This window comes from Cetorhinus maximus, chromosome 15, assembly GCF_964194155.1.
Source record: "Cetorhinus maximus chromosome 15, sCetMax3.hap1.1, whole genome shotgun sequence".
In the NCBI taxonomy this organism is placed as follows: Eukaryota; Metazoa; Chordata; class Chondrichthyes; order Lamniformes; family Cetorhinidae; genus Cetorhinus; species Cetorhinus maximus.
The window spans coordinates 58,106,395-58,127,561 of NC_135893.1; the positions used below are offsets into that span (position 1 = coordinate 58,106,395).

The following is a 21,167-nucleotide window of genomic DNA, read 5'->3' on the forward strand; positions in this document are numbered from 1 at the left end:
GCCATTTCCCTGAGCAGAGTTCAATAACCAAGGGGCGCAGGTTGATGGTAATTGGCAGATGGATGAGGGCAGTTAAGAAGAATTTTTTTTTCACCCAGAGGGTGGTGGGTGTCTGGAACTCAAAGGGTCGTAGAAGCAGAAGCCTTGTCACATTTAAAAAAATACTTGGAGTATGCACTTCAAGTGTTGTAACATGCAAGGCTATGGACCAAGAGCTGGAAAATGGGCAAAATACTGCGGATGCTGGAAATCTGAAACAAAAACAAAAAATGCTGGAAAAACTCAGCAGGTCTGACAGTATCTGTGGAGAGAAAGACAGAGTTAACGTTTCGAGTCTGTATGACAGCTCTGAAGGAGAGTCGTACGAACTCGAAACGTTAAGCCTGTCTTTCTCTCCACAGACACTGTCAGACCTGCTGAGCTTTTCCAGCATTTTTTTGTTTTTGCTGGAAAATGGGGTGAGGCTAGATATCTGTTTTTCAGTTGCCAGAGGCACAATGGGGTGTAAGGGCTCCTTCAGTGCTGTAAATTTTCTGTTTCTATGTTTTACAATGTTAAGAGATGTTGCACAAATACAAGTGGTTGGGTTCACACATGGCATCCAATAGCTGCTGGAGCATGTGGGATCGTATCCAGCATAATTCAGAGCTTCCAGGAGGAGCAGGAAATAAAAGTGAGTGAGGGATAGAGAAGGGGTTTGGGGTGTGGGATGGAAATAGATTAAGAAAAAACAATGTACAATTGTTTTTAAAACAAACACTTCTGGAACTTACTTTGCAGATACTATAAAGTCTCCACAGTAACAAAGCTTTCAATTGGTTGGTTTATTCTGAACTGCTGCCAATCCTTTATCTCATTTACTACAGGAAAAGGCCATATTCCACTTGTCTCTTACCAGGGTTGTATCTGGACTCGGAAGTCCCCCATCCTCCACCCACACGCAGCGAGCTATTTCCCCACGAGGACGAAGGCTTCTGATTGGTCAGCCCTGGTGGCGGGCGGGACGGAGCGGTAGTGTTTTTGGGTGGTAGGGGGACTTTCCACAGCTCATGAGCCAGGGAAGCATTGGTAACCGGACCAGGAGACCAAGTGGATTTGGGGTCACCGATTCTGGCTGCAAATTGGAAGCACAAATAGAAGGTCAGCATTCAATCACCAAACACTTGCCACCCACACACCTACCCATATACCCACGTTGTTACCACGTGCAGCATTACTAGTTTTACTGCTAATTCCTCAGTTTTAAATTTAGATTTCACTACCAATTTCCTGATGTGTGCACCCAAATAACTTGCACAATGAGGTATAGGTTGCAGTCTGGCTTTGATAAGTCCCCCAAATTCATCGAGCAAGAAGAGGGAGATTGATGATTCTTGCCAAGTTGCCAAGTTCCAGCAGTGAAGAAGGAAGCATCATGCCTGGACGGATCCTTACCACCTCCTGGCGGATGGTTACTAGGCAACACTTGTGACCTAGTGACAGTGTGTACACCCACATACATGCCAGAAGCCAGGCCACAATGAGGAAAATCAGATGAAGAGAAAATTAAGGTAAATTTATCTAAATCCTCCCTTTAAAAAGAAATGCCTGAGTTATAGAAACATCTGCAAACCCGCAGGCTGCAGATGAAAGGTATTGTAAATAAGTCTGCATGCTGGCATGACTGGAGAGGGATTTTTGTCATAGTTAGTGGCAGGCTTTCATTCCTACCTGGAGTGCTTTGTGCTGTACTGCTGAGGGAACTACTGTAGCTGGAGGCACCAACAAGGGACCAGGCACTAGTTGAAGGCAGCGTGGTGTTCATAGATGAGGACGACCCTATTGAACATACACAAGGTGACGCATCAATGACTTGTTGGGAGCTGCATACACAAATTATTTAAACCAGGAAATAAACTTAAAGAAATAGATGAGTTAAACTGTTACTTCTGGCTGTTAAATGAGGTAGGTTAGTGCAGTAAAACATAAAAATTGAGATTTTTTAATCACAAAGTACACAATGTTTCCCAAAGTATGAGTGCTCTCACCCAGGAATTTCTCCTTCCTCATGGGGGACATATCCAGGATTCCTGGTTGCTTTTGTTTTAAAAGCGGGTGTAAAATTTCTCGATTCCCCCTTCTCTTTGCACAAATCTCATCAGCCACTCAAACAACATGGGATGCAGTGCAGTGCAGGCAGAGCTGCTTCTCTACTGATCTGATCATCAGCCCACCCACCAGCAACCCCTTTTCTCCTGACCTCCATGAGACTGCATGACCCAAAGAACAAGGGAAGCAATTTAAACATTCATCTGTTTAACACTGGCTTCACTTTAGGCAATTTCCCCAATGAAATGGGACACTCACCAGCCATAAAATGCAGCTTCAGCAATGGATAGCTAGAGGAAGACAGCTATACCCACAAATTTGGTTCGTAAAGCATCAGCCAAAGCCCAATAGGTAACATAAAAGCAAAATACTGCGGATGCTGAAAATCTAGAACAAAAATCAAAATACCTGGAAAAACTCAGCAGGTCCGACAGCGGAGAGGGATACAGTTGACGTTTCGAGTCCGTATGACCCTTCATCAGAACTAAGACATATAGAAATGATATGTCTATATGTCTTCTAGAAATATATACACACACACACATATATGTGTGTGTGTGTGTATATATGTCTTAGTTCTGATGAAGGGTCATACGGAATCGAAACGTCAACTGTATCCCTCTTCGCAGATGCTGTCAGACCTGCTGAGTTTTTCCAGGTATTTTTGTTTTCGTTCTCAATAGGTAACACTTGTGCCATTGAGTCAAAAAGATTGTGGATTCAAGTTCCACTCTAGGGACATAATTCAGGCTGACAATCTAGTGCAATAAAAGGAGTGCTGCAAAGTTGGAGGTGCCATCTTTCAGATGAGCAATCAAACTTCAGCTCCAACCTACCCTCATGTGGATGCAATCCTACTTTTGGAAAGTTATTGTGCACAAATTGGCTGCCACGTTTCCTACATTAAAACAGTGACATATGAACATGAAGCAGGAGTAGACCATTCAGCCCCTTGAGCCTGCTCTGCCATTTAATAAGATCAGGGCTGATCAGACAGTGACCTCAAATCTGCATCCCGCCTACCCCCGATAACCTATCACCCCCTTGCTTACCAAGAATCTATCCACTTCTGCCTTAAAAATACTTAAAGACTCTGCTTCCACCGCCTTTTCAGACTCTATGCTTTCAAGACTCACGACCCTAAGAGAAAATATTTCACCTCATCTGTCTTAAATGGGCGACCCCCTTATTTTTAAACAGTGGCCCCTAGTTCTAGATTCTCCCACAAGAGGAAACAGCCTCTCCACATCCACCCTGTCAAGACCCCTCAGGATCTTATCTGTTTCAATCAAGTCGCCTCTTACTCTTCTAAACTCCATTGGATACAAGCCTAACCTGTCCATCCTTTACTCATAAGGCAACCTGCCCATTCCAGGTATTATTCTGGTAAACCTTCTCTAAACTGCTTCCAACTCATGTACAAATTCCTTAAATAATGTGACCAATACAGATGTGGTCTCACTAGTGTTCTGTATATCTGAAGAATAACCTCCCTCCTTTTGTATTCAACTCCCCTTCGCAAGAAATTATAACACTATTAGCTTTCCTAATTACCTGCTGTACCTGATAGCCTTTTGTGATTCATGCACCAAGACACCCAGATCCCTCTGCATCTCAGAGCTCTGCAATCTCTCACCAGTTCGATAATATGCTTCTCTTTTATTCTTCCTGCCAAAATGGACATTTTCGCATTTTCCCACATTATACTCCATTTGCCAGATCTTTGCCCACTCACTTAACCCATTATCTTTTTGTAGCCTCCTTATGTCCTCTTCACAAATTACTTTCCTACCTTTCTTCGTGTCATCAACAAATTTGGGAACCATCCCATCCATCCCTTCATCCAAGTCATTTATATAAATTGTAAACAGTTGAGGTCCCAGCACTGATCCCTGCGGCACACCACTCATTACAACTTGCCAACCTGAAAAAGGCCCATTTATGCCTATTCTCTGCTTCCTGTTAGCCAGCCAATCCTTCCATCCATGCCAACATGCTATGGCTATACCATCAGCTTTTATTTTATGCAATAACCTTTGATGTGGCACTTTATCAAATGTCTCCTGGAAATCTAAGTACGGTACATCTATCAGTTCCTATTTGTCCACAGTACATGTTACTGCCTCAGAGAACTCCAACAAGTTGGTTAAACAGGATTTCCCTTCCACAAAATCATGTTGACTCTGCCTGATTACCTTGAACTTATCCAAGTGCCCTACTATTGCTTCTTTAATAATAGATTCTAACATTTTCCCTATGACAGATGTTAAGCTAACTGGCCTGTAGTTTCCCGCTTTCTGCCTCTCTCCCTTTTTGAATAATGGAGTTTGCTGGCTTCCAATCTAATGGGACCTTCCCCAAACCTAGGGAGTTTCGGAAAATTAAAACCAATGCATCAACTATCAAACTAGCCACTTCTTTTAAGACCCTCGGATGAAATCCATCAGGATCCAGGCACTTGTCAGTCCGCAGCTCCAACAATTTACTCGGTACTTCTCTGGTGATTGTAATTTTCCTGAGTTCCTCCCTCCCTTCCATTTCCTGATTTATAGCTGCACCTGAGATGTTACTTGTATCCTCTATAATGAAGAATGAAGCTAAATACCTGTTCAATTCATCTGCCATTCCCTTGTTTTCCATTATCAATTCTCCAGATTCACTTTCTATAGGACCAAATTTGCTAACTCACATTTTTTTAATTAAAGAAACTTTTACTATCTGTTTTTATATTTCTGACTAGCTTTCTCTCGTACTCAAATTTTTTCTCATTTATCTTTTAGTCATCCTTTGCTGTTCCTTATATTCTGCCCACTCTTCTGACCTTCCACCAGTCTTTGCACAATTACATTATTTTTCTTTAAGTTTGATACTATCTTTAACCTTTTGTTAACCATGGGTGTGTCCATCCCATGGACTTTTTCTTACTCGTTGGAATGTATCTAGTCTGTGTATTCTGAAATATCCCCTTAAATGTTTGCCACCGCATCTCTATTGACCTATCCCTTAACCTAATTTGCCCAATTTTAACCAGTTCTGCTTCAATGCTCTCATAATCGCCCTTATTTAAGTTTAAACACATAGTCTTGGACCCACTCTTCTCTCCCTCAAACTGAATGTAAAATTCAATCATATTCTGGCCGCTGCTACCTAGGGACGCCTTCACTATGAGTTTAATTATTCCCATCTCACTGCACAATACCAGGTCTAGTATAGCCTGCTCACTGGTTGGTTCTAGAACATGCTGTTCTAAGAAACTATCCCAGAAACATTCTATGGGCTCCTCATCTCAGCTACCTTTGCCCATCTGGCCTTTTCCAGACTATATGTAGATTAAAATCTTCCATGATTATCGCCATGCCCTTCTGACAAGCTCCTATTATTCCTTCCTTTATGCTCCACCCTATCATGTGGTTACTATTAAGGGGTCTGTATACGACTCCCATAAGTGACCTCTTGCCTTTACCATTTCTCATCTCTACCCAAACAGTTTCCACATCTTGGCTTCCTGAACTTAGGTCATCCCTCTCTATTGTGCTAATGCCATCATTAGCAAACAGAACCACCCTTCATCCCTCCACCTTTTCCTCGCTTCCTGTCCTTCCTAAATATCCTGTATCTTTTAATGTTTAGGCCCCAATCCATATCCTCTTCAGCCAGGTCCCTGTAATGGCTATCAAATCATATTTATTTATTTTTATGTGCACTCGGTTCATTTGTTTTGTTTCGAATGCTTCATACATTCAGATACAGAGCCTTTAGTTTTACCTTTTTATTCTTTTTATAACCTCTAGTCTCATCTGTTGATTTACTGTTAGATTTGTACTCTCTATCCTTTCCTGTCATGGTCTGCTTTTCATTTCCTGTTTATACACCTTTCTCTTTTGTCATGTCTCTACACTTTGATTTACATCTTCCCAAATTTGATCCCTTGCCCCCACTACTTAGCTTAAAACTCTCTCTCTACTTCCCTAGTTATGTGGCTCACAAGAACACCGGTCCCAGCACGGTTCAGGTGTAGACTGGTGCTAGTGCCCCACAAACCGGAATCCACTTCTCCCACACCAGTCTTTGGGTCATGCATTCATCTCCCTAATCTGATTTGTCCTATGCCAATTTGCACGTGGCTCAGGTAATAATCCAGAGATTATGACCTTTGAGGTTCTGCTTCTTAATTTGGTGCCTATGGAGAATTGCCTTATTGGTCCTGCCTATGTTGTTGGTACCAACATGGACCACGACAACTGGGTCATCACCCTCCCACTGCAAGTTCCTCTCCAGTCCCAAGCAGATGTCCTGAACTTTGGCACCGGGCAGGTTTGGGCTCATGCTCTTTGCGGCAGAGAACAGGGTCAATCCCTCTGACTATACTACTCCTACCACCCCTACATTCCCATTTGAATGGCTCCCTGTACCATGGTCAGTTAGCTCATCCACCTTGCAGCCCCCAATCTCATCCAAACAAGCTGAAAAAAACTCAAACTTGTTGGACAATTGCGAAGGTCGAGGCTCCTGCACTCCTCCCCTTGCCTGCTTCACTTGCAGTCACACCCTCCTGTCCCCGACCACTGATCAAATCAGAAGACCCTACCCTAAGGGGTGTGACCGCCTCCTGGAATAAAATGTCCAGGTGATTGATGTGCCACAGTGTCTGCAGCTCAGCCTCCAGCTCAATAACTCAGAGCCGGAGTTCCTGCAGCCACAAACATTTACTGCAGATGTGTTTGCCCTGGATCACAGTGGTATCCAGAAGCCCCCACATCCTGCAATCGCAGCACATCACCTGCCCTGCCATCTCCATTATGTTTTAATTAATGAACAATTGCTAATTAATTAATTATAAGTAATACATCTTACACTTCCCAACAGGTTTTGGATCCGCCTGTAAACTTTACAATACAGATAAAACAATACAGTACTTACAATACTGATAAAACTAATAATACCAGTTACTGGTTTACCTGCTTCTTCTGCTGCACCAAAGTGAAAATCAAATACTGGAGGCTGAAAAAGAGTAGAAGAAAAAAGCACCCCCTCGCCCCCCAGCACACTTTACTTCTTGCAGTAAACCTTACCTAATGCCCCTCTTTCCCCCTATGCACCAAATTCCTACTTTGAACCAAATGCACTCATTCGATCTCTGTCTCACTTGAGCCGAAGTCTCCCCTCACTGACCGTGAGCCTCTTACTTCATTGGTTATAAAGCACTTCAGGCTATCTTGAGGTCATGAACGATGTTACAAATGCAAGACTTTGAATAGCACACAACTGGTGCTATAATTCGAGATTGGGAGGGCAGTGAACAAGGGTACAATCAGAAGAGAACGGAGAATCGGAAAGCAGGTTGGGGTGAGTATACTGGTAAATCTTTAGTTTGGTCTAAGGTTAGACTTGATCGATTCATTAGGTTAAAAAATACAGCCAATTTGACAATTTATCATATAATTAAAACCAGTGCTCAATCAGATCTAGGGGATAAAGTTGAAATTATGTTTGAATGTTTCATTAAGTTATAATCTAAGGCTCAGTTAACCTTCTGATACAATAAAGTGACATCAGCGTAGGAGAAACAGCCATTGGTAAGTTGCTGGTGAGTGTTTAAGTAGCAAGTTTGATAGTCTATTAAATAGAGGCACAGCAGGACAACTCGGTCCTGTGAAGTGCATATCCTTTCCCATGTAAGAAATCTAGGACGCTTCTTGTGTCCTGGATAATCAAATGCACAGTAAGTGTCACAACTGCAGCAGCTCGAGCTCCTGGTTTCAAGCTTCAAGGATAGCACCTTTATAGATGTGGTCACCCTGTAGCTTAAGGGTATGGAGGCAGAGAAGGAATGGATGCCCACCATGCAGTCAAAAAGCCCAGGCAGATTGTACAGGAATCCCAAGTGCATCTCACTCTCCAACCACTGAATACTGGAGAGTGATGGTTCAACTGGGGAGTGCAGCCAGAGCCAAGTCCATGTCACCACAGCTAACTTAGCTGCATAGGGGTCTAGGAGCAAGATTGGAAAAGCAAAAGTGACGAGATTCAATAGGGGAAGAAACTAGCATTTCTGTGGCTTTTTAAAAATTATTTCACAGAAGAATGGCTAAGCCAGCATTTATTGCTCATTCCTAATTGATCTTGAAGTGGTGGTTGTGAACTGCCTTCTTGAACATATGCAGTCCATGTTGCAGATGTGAATCAAGGATGTTGACCTTGGTGCTAGGGTCAAGGATGTCACAGAGGCCAAAGAGCACTCAGAGGGGAGGGTGTACAGCTAGTGGTCACGGTCCATTGGTAGAAAAAGGCATGAGGTCCTGCAGGCAGAGTTTAAGGAGCCTAGGAAAGAAATAGCAAGCAGGACCTCAAAGGTTGTAATCTCCAGATTACTCCCAATACCACATGCAAGTATGTATAGAAACAGGAGGATAAAGCAGACAAACACGTAGCTAGAGAAATGGTGCTGGAGGGGGGACTTTAAATTCCTGGGACACTGGGACCAGTTCTGGGGAAAATGGACCTTTACACATCGGAAGGTCGGATGGGTTGCACCTGAACAGAACTTGGACTAATGTCCTTGAGGGACGATTTCCTAATGCTATTGGGGAGGGTCTAAACTAACTTGGCAGGGGTGTGGGAACCAGGAGATAATGTTACAGAGGAAAACCAAGGTGGGAGAGACAGACAGTACAACTGCAGAAAAGAATATGGTAATAGGTGGGGTCCAGGGTACGAGGGAATGTAGTCATTATCAAATTAGGGTCACTGCACATGTATGTGAACCTGCAGAACGTGGTCAGTAAGGTTGTTGATCTGCAAGTGCAGAAGGGCACGTGGAAATATGACGCTGTGGTGATAATGGATGCCTGGCTCAAAGGAGGGTAGGACTGGGTCCTAAATCTTCCAGGATACAAGGTGTGCAGGAAAGATAGGGAATGAATAAAGGAGGAGGGGTGTGGCATTGATAAAGTAGAGCATTATAGTGTTGAAGAGAAAGGATATCAATACAGGTACCATTATGCTGCTGGGTGTATTCTTTAAGCTACCAACTAGTGGGAAAGATATAGAGGAACAAATTTGCAAGGCAATTACAGAGAGGTACAAGAATTACAACGTTGTGATAATGGGGGGCTTTAACTAACCTAATATAGACTGAATTGTAATTGTGTAAAGAGCAAGGTGGGGAAAAGTTCCTAGAGTGTGTTCAGGAAAATTTCCTACACCTGCATGTTTCCTGTCCAATGAGGAAGGAGGCATTGCTGGGTCTGGTTCAGGGGAATAAGTGTCAATTGGGGAACATTTAGGGGGCAGTGATCATGGTATCATAAGATTTAGGTTGGCTATGGAAAAGGACATGGAGTAATCCAGACTAAGAATAATTGATTTGGGGAGGGCCAATTTCAATGAGTGAGAATGGATCTGGCCCAGATAAATTGGCAGGCAAGACTGTAATTGAACACTGGGCTGCCTTTAAAGAGGAGTATCCAGACTAAGAATAATTGATTTGGGGAGGGCCAATTTCAATGAGTGAGAATGGATCTGGCCCAGATAAATTGGCAGGCAAGACTGTAATTGAACACTGGGCTGCCTTTAAAGAGGAGGTAGTTCAGGTCCCATCAGGGTACATTCCCACGAGGGGGAACAGTAAACAAATCCAGAGCTGCCTAGGCGATGAAAGACAGAGTAACATGAAGCAGAAAAAGGATGCAAGTGACAGGTGTCAGGTAGATAGGAAGAAACTGTTACTGTTGGGGAAAGGATCGAGAACCAGAGGACTCCAATTTAAGGTGACTGGCAAAAGAAGCGATGGCAACATAAGGAACAACTTCTTTATGCAGCGAATAGTTAGCTTTGGAAGGCACTGCCTGAGTGTGTGGTGGAGGCAAATTCAATCATGGCTTTCAAAAGGGAATTGGATATCTATCTGAACAGAAAAGATTTGCAGAGCTACAAGGCGGGGGAATTAAACGAGGTGGGTTGTTCTTGCAGAGTGCTGGCACAGACACGATGGACTGAATGGCCTCCCTTCTGTGTTATTCTATGTTAGGCTCTGGAACACGATTCAGTTTGCAATGAAGAAATGCATGCTTTACAATGTACCTTCAGCTGAACTTCATGTGTTGCCCATTCTCCCTCATGTCTGCCATCACCAACCCCTTCTCAAAAGCCAATCCTCGACCTCATCGTCCTTGCAAATTACCACCTCGTCTCCAATCTTCCTTTCCTCTCCAAAGTCCTTGAACGTGATGCCACATCCCAAATCAGTGCCTGTCATTCCCGGAAATGTTTAAATTCCTCCAATCAGGTTTCCACCCCTGCCACAATCCTGTAAGGGCTCTAAAAGTCAGCAATGACAACCTATGTAATTGCAACAAAGGCGAACTATCCCTCCACATCTTTCTTGACCTGTCAGCTTTTCTTCCCACTCTTGCACTATTACCTCTGTTATTCCCAAAGGATCTATCCTTGGTCCCCTCCTATTTTTCGTCTACATGATGTCTCAATATCATCCGGAAGCACAGCACCAGTTTTCACACAGGCGTTACCTCACTATCACTTCTCTCGACTCCTCCACTAATGTTCAATTTTCATTCTGCTCTCCTGATATCCAGTACTTGAAGGCCGGGTATTTCCTCCAATTAAATATTGGGAAGACTTGAAGCCATTATTTTCAATGCCCGCTCTAAACTCCATTCCCAGCTACTGATTCCTTCCCTCTCTCTGGCAATTGTCCAAGACCAAACCAGGCTGTTAGTAACCTTGGTGTCATATTTGATTCCGAGATGAGCTTCTGATCACATTTCTGCACCAAGATTGCCTACTTCCACCTCTGTAACTTTGTCCTTGCTGAAACCCTCATTCATGGATTTGTTATCTCTTGACTTGATTATTCCAATGCATTCTTGGCTGATCACCCACATTCTACCCTCCATAAACTTGAAGTCATCCAAATCTCTGCTACCCGTGTCTTAACTCGCACTAAGTCCCATCCACCTATTATCCCTGTGCTCACTGACCCAAGCTGGCTCCTGACCAAGCAGAGTTTTGATTTTAAAATTTTCATTCTAGTTTTCAAATCCCTTCATGGCCTCACCCCTCTCTCTCTCTGTAATCTTCTCCAGTCCCACAATCTTCTGAGATATTTGCACTCATCTAATTCTAGCCTCTTGAGCGCCCCCAATTTTAGTTACACTAACAGTGGTGGCCGTGCCTTAAGCTGCCTAGGCCCTGAGCTCTGGACTTCCCTCACGATGCCTTTCTAGCTCTCGACCTCGCTTTTCTCCTTTAAGGCAGACCTAAAAACCAAGATTTTGGTCACCTGACCTGGTATCTCTATGTGGCTTGGTGTCATATTTTGTTTTATAATGCTCTGTGCACTTTGGGACAGTTTACCTTAAAGATGTTTTATAATTATAAGTTGTTGTTGAAGAACACATTGAGGATGCCACTCACCATTGTTCCTGTCCCTGAGGAGGTCAAGATCCCGAGCAGTAGAGATCGATAGACTGGTCATCACACTGCCAGGAGTGACGTAAGGGTCAGTTTCAGGGTCAATGTTTTGATAACCTTTCCAAGGCTCACCAGGGCGAAACTCTAGTTGGAAGAAGAATCAAACAGTGAATTTGAGTATTCCAGAGGGTGACAGATCCTGGGAAAACACAAACTTCCAAAAGAGGGGCCCTCTAAAAAAAAAGGAACACAGGGCTCTGGGAATGAACACAACAACCAGACCTCAGTGCAATGGTAGCTGGCCCAACCTGTGTCTGTTTCTCCCCCCTTATTTATTTTTAATTAACTTTAAAGAACCACAAGAATGTAATGGTTGGAGGAAAAAGTCATTTGATCCATCAAGGACTTACACAAAGTCCATGTGTGATGAACTCAATTGCAAACTCCCCCTCCCTCCTTGCTCCTATCCAAACCCCACACGATCCAGCAATCTCGCCGTAGCCCTCTGCCCGTCTTCCTGCTGAGCACTGATCCAGGCCTTTAATTTCCATTTCACAGATGCACAATCCTAATTTTAGCAAACACCCACCTGATTGATGCAAAACATATGGAAGGAGCAACATGAAAATATTTCACGGGTATTGTTTTTGCTGTTCTTTACAGGCTGCAGGCTAACACTGCTAATCGCACCAGATGCTGGGACAATGTCATTCCAAAAGAATCATTCCACTCCTTTAGAGTGAATTGCAATACCTCCAACACAGCTGTACTCTATCCAACACCACATCCTTATGAAAGAAACCCTTATGATCCCATGACAGCCATGGGAAAACCTGGGGCTCAATGAACTAAATGAAGTAGGAACTTTAAAACAATAGAAAACTATGCAATTCGCACAATAGAGGTTAACAACTGTGAATTCTGAAAGTCAAACTAAAGGAAAACAGACAAGAAACCCACTGGCCAGTTTACATCTGAAATTGACAGAGGCAGGGTCATAACAGCACAGGAGGCCACCATTCGGCCCATTGAGTTCATGCTGGTTCTCTGCATGACAATCTAATGAGTGCCATTCCCCACTCAATCTCCATAGCCCTGCAGTTTTATTTCCCTTAAGTGCCTATCTAATTTCCATTTGAAATCATTGATCATCTCTGCTTCCACCACCCTTGTAGGCAGTGTGTTTCAAGTCACTGCCACTTTGTGGCTAGAACTGGGTGCAATACTCTAGTTGCGCTCTAACCAGAGCTTCATAAAGGTTTAGCATAACTTCCCTGCTTTTGTACTCAATACCTCTATTTATGAAACCCAAAATCCCATAAGTTTTGTTGACTACACTTTCAATATATCTTGCCACCTTCAAGGATCTATGCACATGACATCAGCCCCCCCCAGTTTCTGTCCCTCATCACACTTTAGAACTGCGCCATTAAGTCTATATTGCCTCTCCCTGTCCCTTCTGCCAAAACGCATTACCTCACACTTCATCTGCCATTTGTCTGTCCGTTCTACTAGCTTATCTACGTCTTGTTGCAATCAATAGGTAACATCCTCATTACTTGCCACACCTTCGGGTTTGGTATCATAGGCAAATTTTGAAATTTTTAGTCTGTATTCTAAAAAGTAGTGTCCTAGCACTGACCCTTGGGGAACATCACTGTCTACTGTCCTCCAGTCTGAAAAACAACCATTTACCACAACTCACTGTTTTCTGTCCTTAAGCCAATTTTTTACCCAAGTTGAAATTGACCCTCCTATTCCACGAGCCTCAATTTTGTTAACATTGTGACATTTTGTGACAATGTTAAACCTTTTCTTTAAAAAATCCAAATAAACATCCACTGCATCCCGTCAAACACCTTTCCTGTTGCCTCATCAAAAAATACCATTAGATTAGCCAAACATGACCGGCTTTAAAAATCCATGAGGGTTCTCCTTAATTAACTCAAAACTCTTCAAATGCCTGTTAATTTTTTTCCCCTGATAATTGTTTCTAAAACCTTATCCACTACAGGTGTTTAACTAACTGGCCTATAGTTACTAGGAATGCCCTTACACCCTTTCTTGAACATTCCTCCGACACCCACCCTGTATTTAGGGAAGATCAGAAGATTATGGCATGCCCTTCCGCTGTCTCCACCCCCACCCTCCTTAGCAATCTTGAGATGCAAGCCGTCCAGACCAGGTGACTGATCACCCAAAGCACAGCCAGCCTTTCCAGTGAACCCATCTATTAATTTTCACTCCATTCATTAACTCTACCATCTCCATTTTTACCAATATTTTGTCAGCATCCTCTTCCTTAGTGAACACCGATACAAAGCACTCATTAAGATTCTAGTCTTGCTCTGTGCCTCTAAGCATACATCACCACCTTGGTCCCAAAAAGGCCCCACCCCATCTCTTACTACCCACTTATTACTTACATGCCGATAGAGTTTTGGATTCCCTTTTATGTTTAACTGCCTTTCTATTTTCATATTTTCTCTTTGCAAGTCTAATTTTCCTCTTTACTTCTCCTCTCAACATCATAGCATTGTTTCAGCACAGAAAGCAACCATTCGGCCCACTGTGGCTATAACAGCTCTCCAAATGAGCAGTTCACCTAGTGCCATTCCCCCACCTTCTCTCTATAGCTCTGCACGTTCTTCCTTCACAGATAACAGTTCAATTCCAATTTAATGATAGCGACCACAACATTGTCCATAACAAGCTTAAATTGTACCAAGAAATAGACAAGTTGCAAAAAAAATGTTTTGGATTGGGGGAGAGTGGGTTTTAGTAAAATAAGACAGGATCTGACCAAGGTAGACTGGGAACAGCTACTTGTGGGGAAATCGACAGAAGAGCAGTGGTGGGGGGGGAGGTGGCATTCAAAAAGGAAATGGGGAGGGTACAGGCTCAACATGTTCCCTCTAGGGTGATAGGAAGGAGTAACAAGCCCAGAGAACCATGGATGACCAGAGATATTCAGGATACGATGAGAAGGAAAAGGAGGCTTTCAGCAGGTACAAGGGGAGCAAATCAGCGGAGGCATAAGTGGAGTATAGAAAGTGCAGGGTGGAGCTTAAGAAAGCAATTAGGAGAGCAAAGAGGGGAAAGCTCTGGCTGGTAAAAGTAGGGAAAATCCCAAGATATTCTATAAGTATATCAACAGGAAGAGGATAACCAGGGAAAGAGTAGGGACCAAAGGGGCAATCTATGGATGGAGCCAGAGGACATCAGTAGAGTGTTGAACGAATACTTCACATCCGTCTTCACCCAAGAGAATGAGAATGAAGGTATGGAACTGGGGGAGAGAGACTGCAAGCTTCTTGAGCAAATTGATATAGGGAGTGACAAGGTATTGGAAGGCTTAAAAGTGGATAAATCTCCAGGTCCAGATGATTTGTGTCCCAGACTGCTGAGGGAGGCAAAGAAGGGGATCACGGGGGCTCTGACCCAAATTTTGAATTCCTCTCTGGCCACGGGGGAGATGCCTGAGAACTGGAGAACAGCTAATGTGGTTCCGCTATTTAAGAAGGGTTGTAGAGAGAAGCCAGGGAACTACAGACAAGTGAGTCTCACGTCAGTGGTAGGGAAACTATTGGAGAAAATTCTGAAGGAGAGAATCTATCTCCACTTGGAGAGGCAAGGTTTGATCAGGGATAGTCAGCATGGCTTTGTCAGAGGGAAGTCATGTCTAACAAATTTGATTGAATTTTTGAGGAGGACCAGGTGTGTAGATGAGGGTAGTGCAGTTGATGTAGTTTATATGGATTTCAGCAAAGCCTTTGACAAGGTCCCACATGGGAGACTTATAAAGAAGGTAAATGCACATGGGATACAGGATAATTTGATAAGGTGGATTCAAAATTGGCTTAGATGTAGGAGGCAAAGGGTGATGACAGAAGGATGCTTTAGTGACTGGAAGCCAGTGTCCAGTGGCGTACCACAGGGATCTGTGCTGGGTCCCCTATTATTCGTCATTTATATAAACGACATAGATGACTACGTGGGGGGTTGGATCAGTAAGTTTGCGGATGACACAAAGATAGGCCAGGTGGTTAACAGCGAGGTTGAGTGTCTTGGGCTACAGGAAGATATAGACGGGATGGTCAAATGGGCAGATAAGTGGCAGATGGAATTTAACCCTGAAAAGTGAGAGGCGATACACTTTTGAAGGAGTAATTTGACAAGGAAGTATCCAATGAATGGCATGACACTAGGAAGTTCTGAGGAACAAAGGGACCTTGGTGTGTGTGTGTCCATAGATCTCTGAAGGCAGAGGGGCTTGTTAGTGGGGTGGTGAAAAAGGCATATGGGACACTTGCCTTTATCAATCAAGGCATAGATTACAAAAGTAGGGAGGTCATGTTGGAGTTGTATAGAACCTTAAGTGAGGCCACAGCTGGAGTACTGTGCGCAGTTCTGGTCGCCACATTATAGGAAGGATGTGTTTGCACTGGAGGGGGTGCAGAGGAGGTTCACCAGGATGTTGCCTGGGATGAAACATTTAAGTTATGAAGAGAGGTTGGATAGACTTGGGTTGTTTTCGTTGGAGCAGAGAAGACTGAGGGGCGACCTGATTGAGGTGTACAAGATTATGAGGGGCATGGACAGGGTGGATAGGGAGCAGCTGTTCCCCTTAGTTGAAGGGTCAGTTACGAGGGGGCACAAGTTCAAGGTGAGGGGCAGGAGGTTTAGGGGGGGATGTGAGGAAAAACTTTTTTACCCAGAGGGTGGTGGCGGTCTGGAATGCACTGCGTGGGAGGGTGGTGGAGGCAGGTTGCTTCACATCCTTTAAAAAGAACCTGGATGAGCTCTTGGCATGTCATAACATTTCAAGGCTATGGGCCAAGTGCTGGTAAATGGGATTAGGTAGGTAGGTCAGGTGTTTCTCACGTGTCGGTGCAGACTCGACTGGCCGAAGGGCCTCTTCTGCACTGTGTGATTCCCTTGTACTGTTTTTGGTCTGGATTTTGCTTGAAGAATTCACCCAACATGAATCAAACACCCTCTTTTTTTTGTTTCATCATATTTTCAATCTCCAAAGATCACCCATTGTTATGTTAGTTTTGCATGTCAAACTTCTGGTCCTATTTTTCCCTGGTTAGACCCCTTCTCATCCCATTGAAGTTAGCTCTTTTCCAATTTAAACGTTCTACTTTGTTCCTTTCTCTTCTCCATCACTGATCTAAACCTATGATAAGATGATCACTTTTACCCAAGTGTTTCTCCACCAACAATTGGTCCACCTGGCCCAATTCATCCCCTAGCACCAGATCCAGCAATGCCTCTTTCCTAGTTGGAATGAACATACTAGTCAGGAAGTCCTCCTCGACACATTTCAGAATTTCCTCCCCCTTCTTTCTCTTTACTCTAACATTATCGCAATCGATATTTGGGTGATTCAAGTCCCCCCAGAATCTGCACCTGCAGTTCTTGCACATCTGTGATTTCTCTGCAGATTTGCTCCTCTATTTCTCTCACTATGGAGACCTGTAGAATAATCCCAAAGCATGATCAGCTTCTCAACTCTAACCAAATGGATTCTGTCCTTGGCCTCTCAAGGACACCCTCTCTTTCCAGCACTATATCTTCCCTAATCAGTACTGCCACTCCACCTCCCTCCCTTTCTTCCTTCCCTATCTCTTCTCAACAATTTGTATCTATGAATATAAAGCATACAGTCCTCACCATTTTTAAGCCACGTATCCAGGATTGTCACTGCATCATATTCTCACACAGCTATTTACACTTGGGAGTTCATCAGCCTTATTCACCACACTTTGTTTGTCTGCATACATGCATTCTAAATTGTCTTTGTATTCCCTGTAGTCCTATCTAATACAGTACTACTTCCTTCTCTAGTACTACCCAATACTCCTAACTTCCTTAAGCCAATTTAGTTCAAACCTTCACGACACTGAATCTTTCCACGAGGACACTGGTCCTAATCCTGTTGAGATGCAACCTGTCCCTTTTCAATAGGTGCTTCCTGCTCTAGGTGTGGTCCCAATACCCCAAGAATTTGAATCCCTCCTTTCTGTATCATTCTTCAAGCCACAAACCAATTGATTCTCCTCATCTCCCTATTCTACCTTCACTGGCAGCAATTCAGAGATTGCTACTATCTTTGAGGTCCTACTTTTGAACTTCCTCCATAGCTCCTGAAAGTTTGACCATAGGACGTCGATACCTGCCATCTCTATTCTGTTGATGACAATGTACCACAGCTTCTGACTCACTGACCTTCCTCTGCAGAATATTCTGCACATTCTCCATAACGCCCTTTACCAGGTACCAGGGAGGCAACATACCGTGCATGACTCTCAATGACAGCTCCAAAAATGCACGTCTGTCCTAACTCTGGAATCTCCTATAATGATTGCATTTCTACATTTTGCTGCTCTCCCCTTGCCCACTGGAGTCATTGTATGGACTGCACTCCTTCAAGGTGTCATCACCTCCAGCAGTCTCCAATGTTGAGTATCGGTTTGAGAACGGCATACATCCCAAAGACTCTTGCAATTCCCGCCTCTTGGTACTCTTCCGGATGGCTACCCATCTACTATCCTGATCTCTCTGCCTGTGGGTGAACAACTCCTAGAGTATGAGCCAGGAAACTCTCAGCCTCGCTGATGTTCTACAGTAACTCCAGCTGCCTCTCAAGCTGGGCTCGAGTTGAGACAGCAGGAGACGCTTCCAACACACATGGCCCCCAAGACACATGTAGTGTCCTGAAGTTCCCACATGGCGCAGGAATTGCAAGCAATAGGTCTCAGCTGCCCAACCATGTTAAGGTTAAAGTTAAACACAAAACTTAACTAAATATTGGAAAGAGATCAACGCTTAAAACCCACTACCTATCAAATTCCCTGAGTTTAGTACTCTCTAGAAGCAGTACTCTGTAGAATTGGATTCTGCTATAGATTAACATTTTAAGGAGAATCTTTAATTAGAAACCCGAGTTGGCAAATATGATGGGTTAATTTGTCCTGTCCTGCATTGTAAACCTCTATGGACCTATTACACCTAGCATTGTCCAACAATGCAATTGGCTGGAAATCCAAGCAGGCCTATGCATCAACAATGGTGGAATTTTGCACTGCTGCATGTGGTTTTATCAATGGGGCAAGTTTAAGTAGCAAACAAATGCTAACAACAATACAGGACAACATGCGCCAATCTAATCTCCTCCCTCCCCGTCTTCTGTAGATGTACCAAAACCCCACAACAGACAAAGTTTGCTCTGTTCCACTGACGCACCTCTTAAGCCCTCTTTCATAACACTGGGTGGAAGCATGTTAGCATACATTGGGAATTAAATAAATCACGCAAAAGCACAAACAATGAAATTATTTTTTTTAATTCATTTACGGGATGTGGACGTTGCTGGCTAGGCTAACATTTACTATCCATCCCTAGTTGCCATCAAGGATGTGGTGGTGAGCTGCTTCCTTGAACCATTGCAGTCCATGTGCTGTAGGTACACTCACAGTGCTGTTAGGGAGGGAGTTCCAAGATTTTGACCCTAATAAGATCCAGCTGCAGGCTCCAAGGCAGACATTTATTATTCCAGCTGAGCACTACAGAAAGGATATATGGTGGTCAAATTGCCATATACACATAGTTATAGCACAGTTGTGCCTTATGTGGCAAGCTAACTCAGGGAGATTATTGCATTTTCTTTTCACTATTATTGCATTTTCAGGAAATTCCCTTCCTAAAGCTCTTTGCCTGTCCCTCCTTTAAGACACTTTTTTAAGACCTACCTTTTTGACCAAGCTTTTGGTCATTTGCCCTAATATCTCATGTGGCTCAGTGTCAAATTTTATTTTATATTGCCCCTGTGAAGAATCTTGGAATGTTTTACTACGTTAAAAGTGCTAAGTAAATAGAATTGTTGAACTGGGAGCAGTTCTGTGGGCCCACTATGGGCTGGATCATTAACACCCTAACCCTGATACTGGACTTGGAAAGTCACATGAGGATCCTGGTTTTAGAGTTCTGCATCTAGCATGGGCTTCAATTTTACTGAGTGCACAATGTCTTACCTGGTGGCCAATTAACATTGCTAGAGAGCTTATCACTGGGTGATTTGGCACTTGGCCAGCCATCTCCAACAGATCCAGGAGGACTGGCCAGAGAATTCATGGAAATGTCAAAGTGACCAAAAGGAGATTCTTCAAGCAACTTGCCAGAACAAATACTAAGACCACTTGAAGTAGCACCTGGGGAAAGAAAACAAGTTTAGTTCAAACTTCACACAAAAGTGCAGAAATTAGATGGTAACAGCTCAAATATCTGCACAAAGTGATCCTATACAGGTCATGAGTAAAAACACAAGATTCCATGATCCAGACTATTCAAATGATCAAGGACTTAACATTAACATTCAGCCTGTATATGTGTTAGGGAGTCAATGGTGCATTACCATGTTTGCTGGAGTTTTGATCTAGAGAGGAATTAACAGGAAGGTTCTCTGAGGCAGTCCATTGCTTCAGTCGGGACTGTTGGGATTGTGGCTCTTTCAGGTTAACAATACTGCCGAAATCCAGGGGTACATTCAAGTTTGGATTCAAGCCTAAGGAAACAAATCAGTTTTGTGTTAGAGGTGCAAAGTACAGATCCACACATGCAACCTTAAGATGGATAAATCACAATGCAACTTTTGAGAACCACAAAATCATACAGGGTAAACATCCTCCCTCCTTCTCTCCAGTGACACTGACTTGCTCAGATAGTTACTCAGAGTACAGCAGCTCACTGGTACTTCACTAATCCTTTGAGTGTGACAATTGATGTCAGTAGGCCATTCTATCCAGAGAAATCCATGGCAGAGCCTGACCCCGTCATCCAGCATGTGACTAGAGTCACATCTGGGCCAGACCAAGCAGCTGTGGCAGATTTCCTTTCCCTGAAAGCCAGTGGTGAACCAGTTATGATTTTTAAATATGACAATCTGACAGTTTTTCATGGTCATTTCACTGGTGCCAGCCCACAAATTACTAGCTTTATTGAATTCAATTCAACAACATGCCTATGGTGGGATCTGAACTCATAGCCCAGTTTACTGCCAAGTGTCAAAAGGAAATACTGGACGTTGACTCAATGGGGGGCCTTCAATTTCATTTAGGTAAGTGCATAGACCAAAGATTATACAAACAGATTATTCACCTCTTGACATAGACCTTTCTTGAGTAGCATGTTTCCTCCCTGCATGTTGATGGATGGGTGAGCCTGGTATGTGGCTGTTTGCATTACACAGTGGAGGGCTGAGGAGGCTGTGGTTAGGGCTGTTGTCAGGAAGAAACATTTTGGGCATGGGATAGTGTGAGGGCATAGGGGAAAGGTGAGCAGCTTGTGGCACCGTGGGATCAGATTGCCCTGGACTGGGTTGGGGAAACCCACCTAAAGGGTAGCTGCTGTATGAGTTGAGCGAAGGCGGCTCTTTTGTTTGCAGCTCGTGAGGGGTGGGGGGCATGAGGTTCTCCGGGAAGGGCTTCATGGAGGGCTGATGCATTGGCTGCTGCGGCGGAGGCTGCTGCTTCAGAAGGCTTGTATCCAGTTGACGGGGGTGTTGCAGCATCTGTTGCATGTTGAGCACACGAGCAGCCTGAACATGTGGGGATGGAAAAAACGCACATTTAGTGGTAATACAT

General features: G+C 43.7%; 1 protein-coding gene across 9 annotated transcripts in view; it reads right to left on the minus strand.

Annotated features, from left to right (window-relative positions):
• Window positions 1–21,167, minus strand: part of LOC144690709 (trinucleotide repeat-containing gene 6A protein-like) — a 248,042-nt gene that overhangs the window by 9,120 nt on the left and 217,755 nt on the right. For 3 of the 9 annotated variants that reach the window (XM_078558471.1, XM_078558467.1, XM_078558472.1), the window contains 6 exons: window positions 20,917–21,121; window positions 19,940–20,089; window positions 19,560–19,736; window positions 11,524–11,664; window positions 1,711–1,818; window positions 896–1,114 (listed from right to left, as the gene is read on the minus strand). In XM_078558471.1, coding sequence (XP_078414597.1) covers window positions 896–1,114; window positions 1,711–1,818; window positions 11,524–11,664; window positions 19,560–19,736; window positions 19,940–20,089; window positions 20,917–21,121 — 1,000 coding nt within the window. Of the gene's footprint in view, window positions 1–895; window positions 1,115–1,710; window positions 1,819–10,170; window positions 10,408–11,523; window positions 11,665–19,559; window positions 19,737–19,939; window positions 20,090–20,682; window positions 21,122–21,167 lie in introns of those variants that run through there. The other 6 variants (XM_078558464.1, XM_078558465.1, XM_078558466.1 and 3 more) reach the window with 4 other exon arrangements.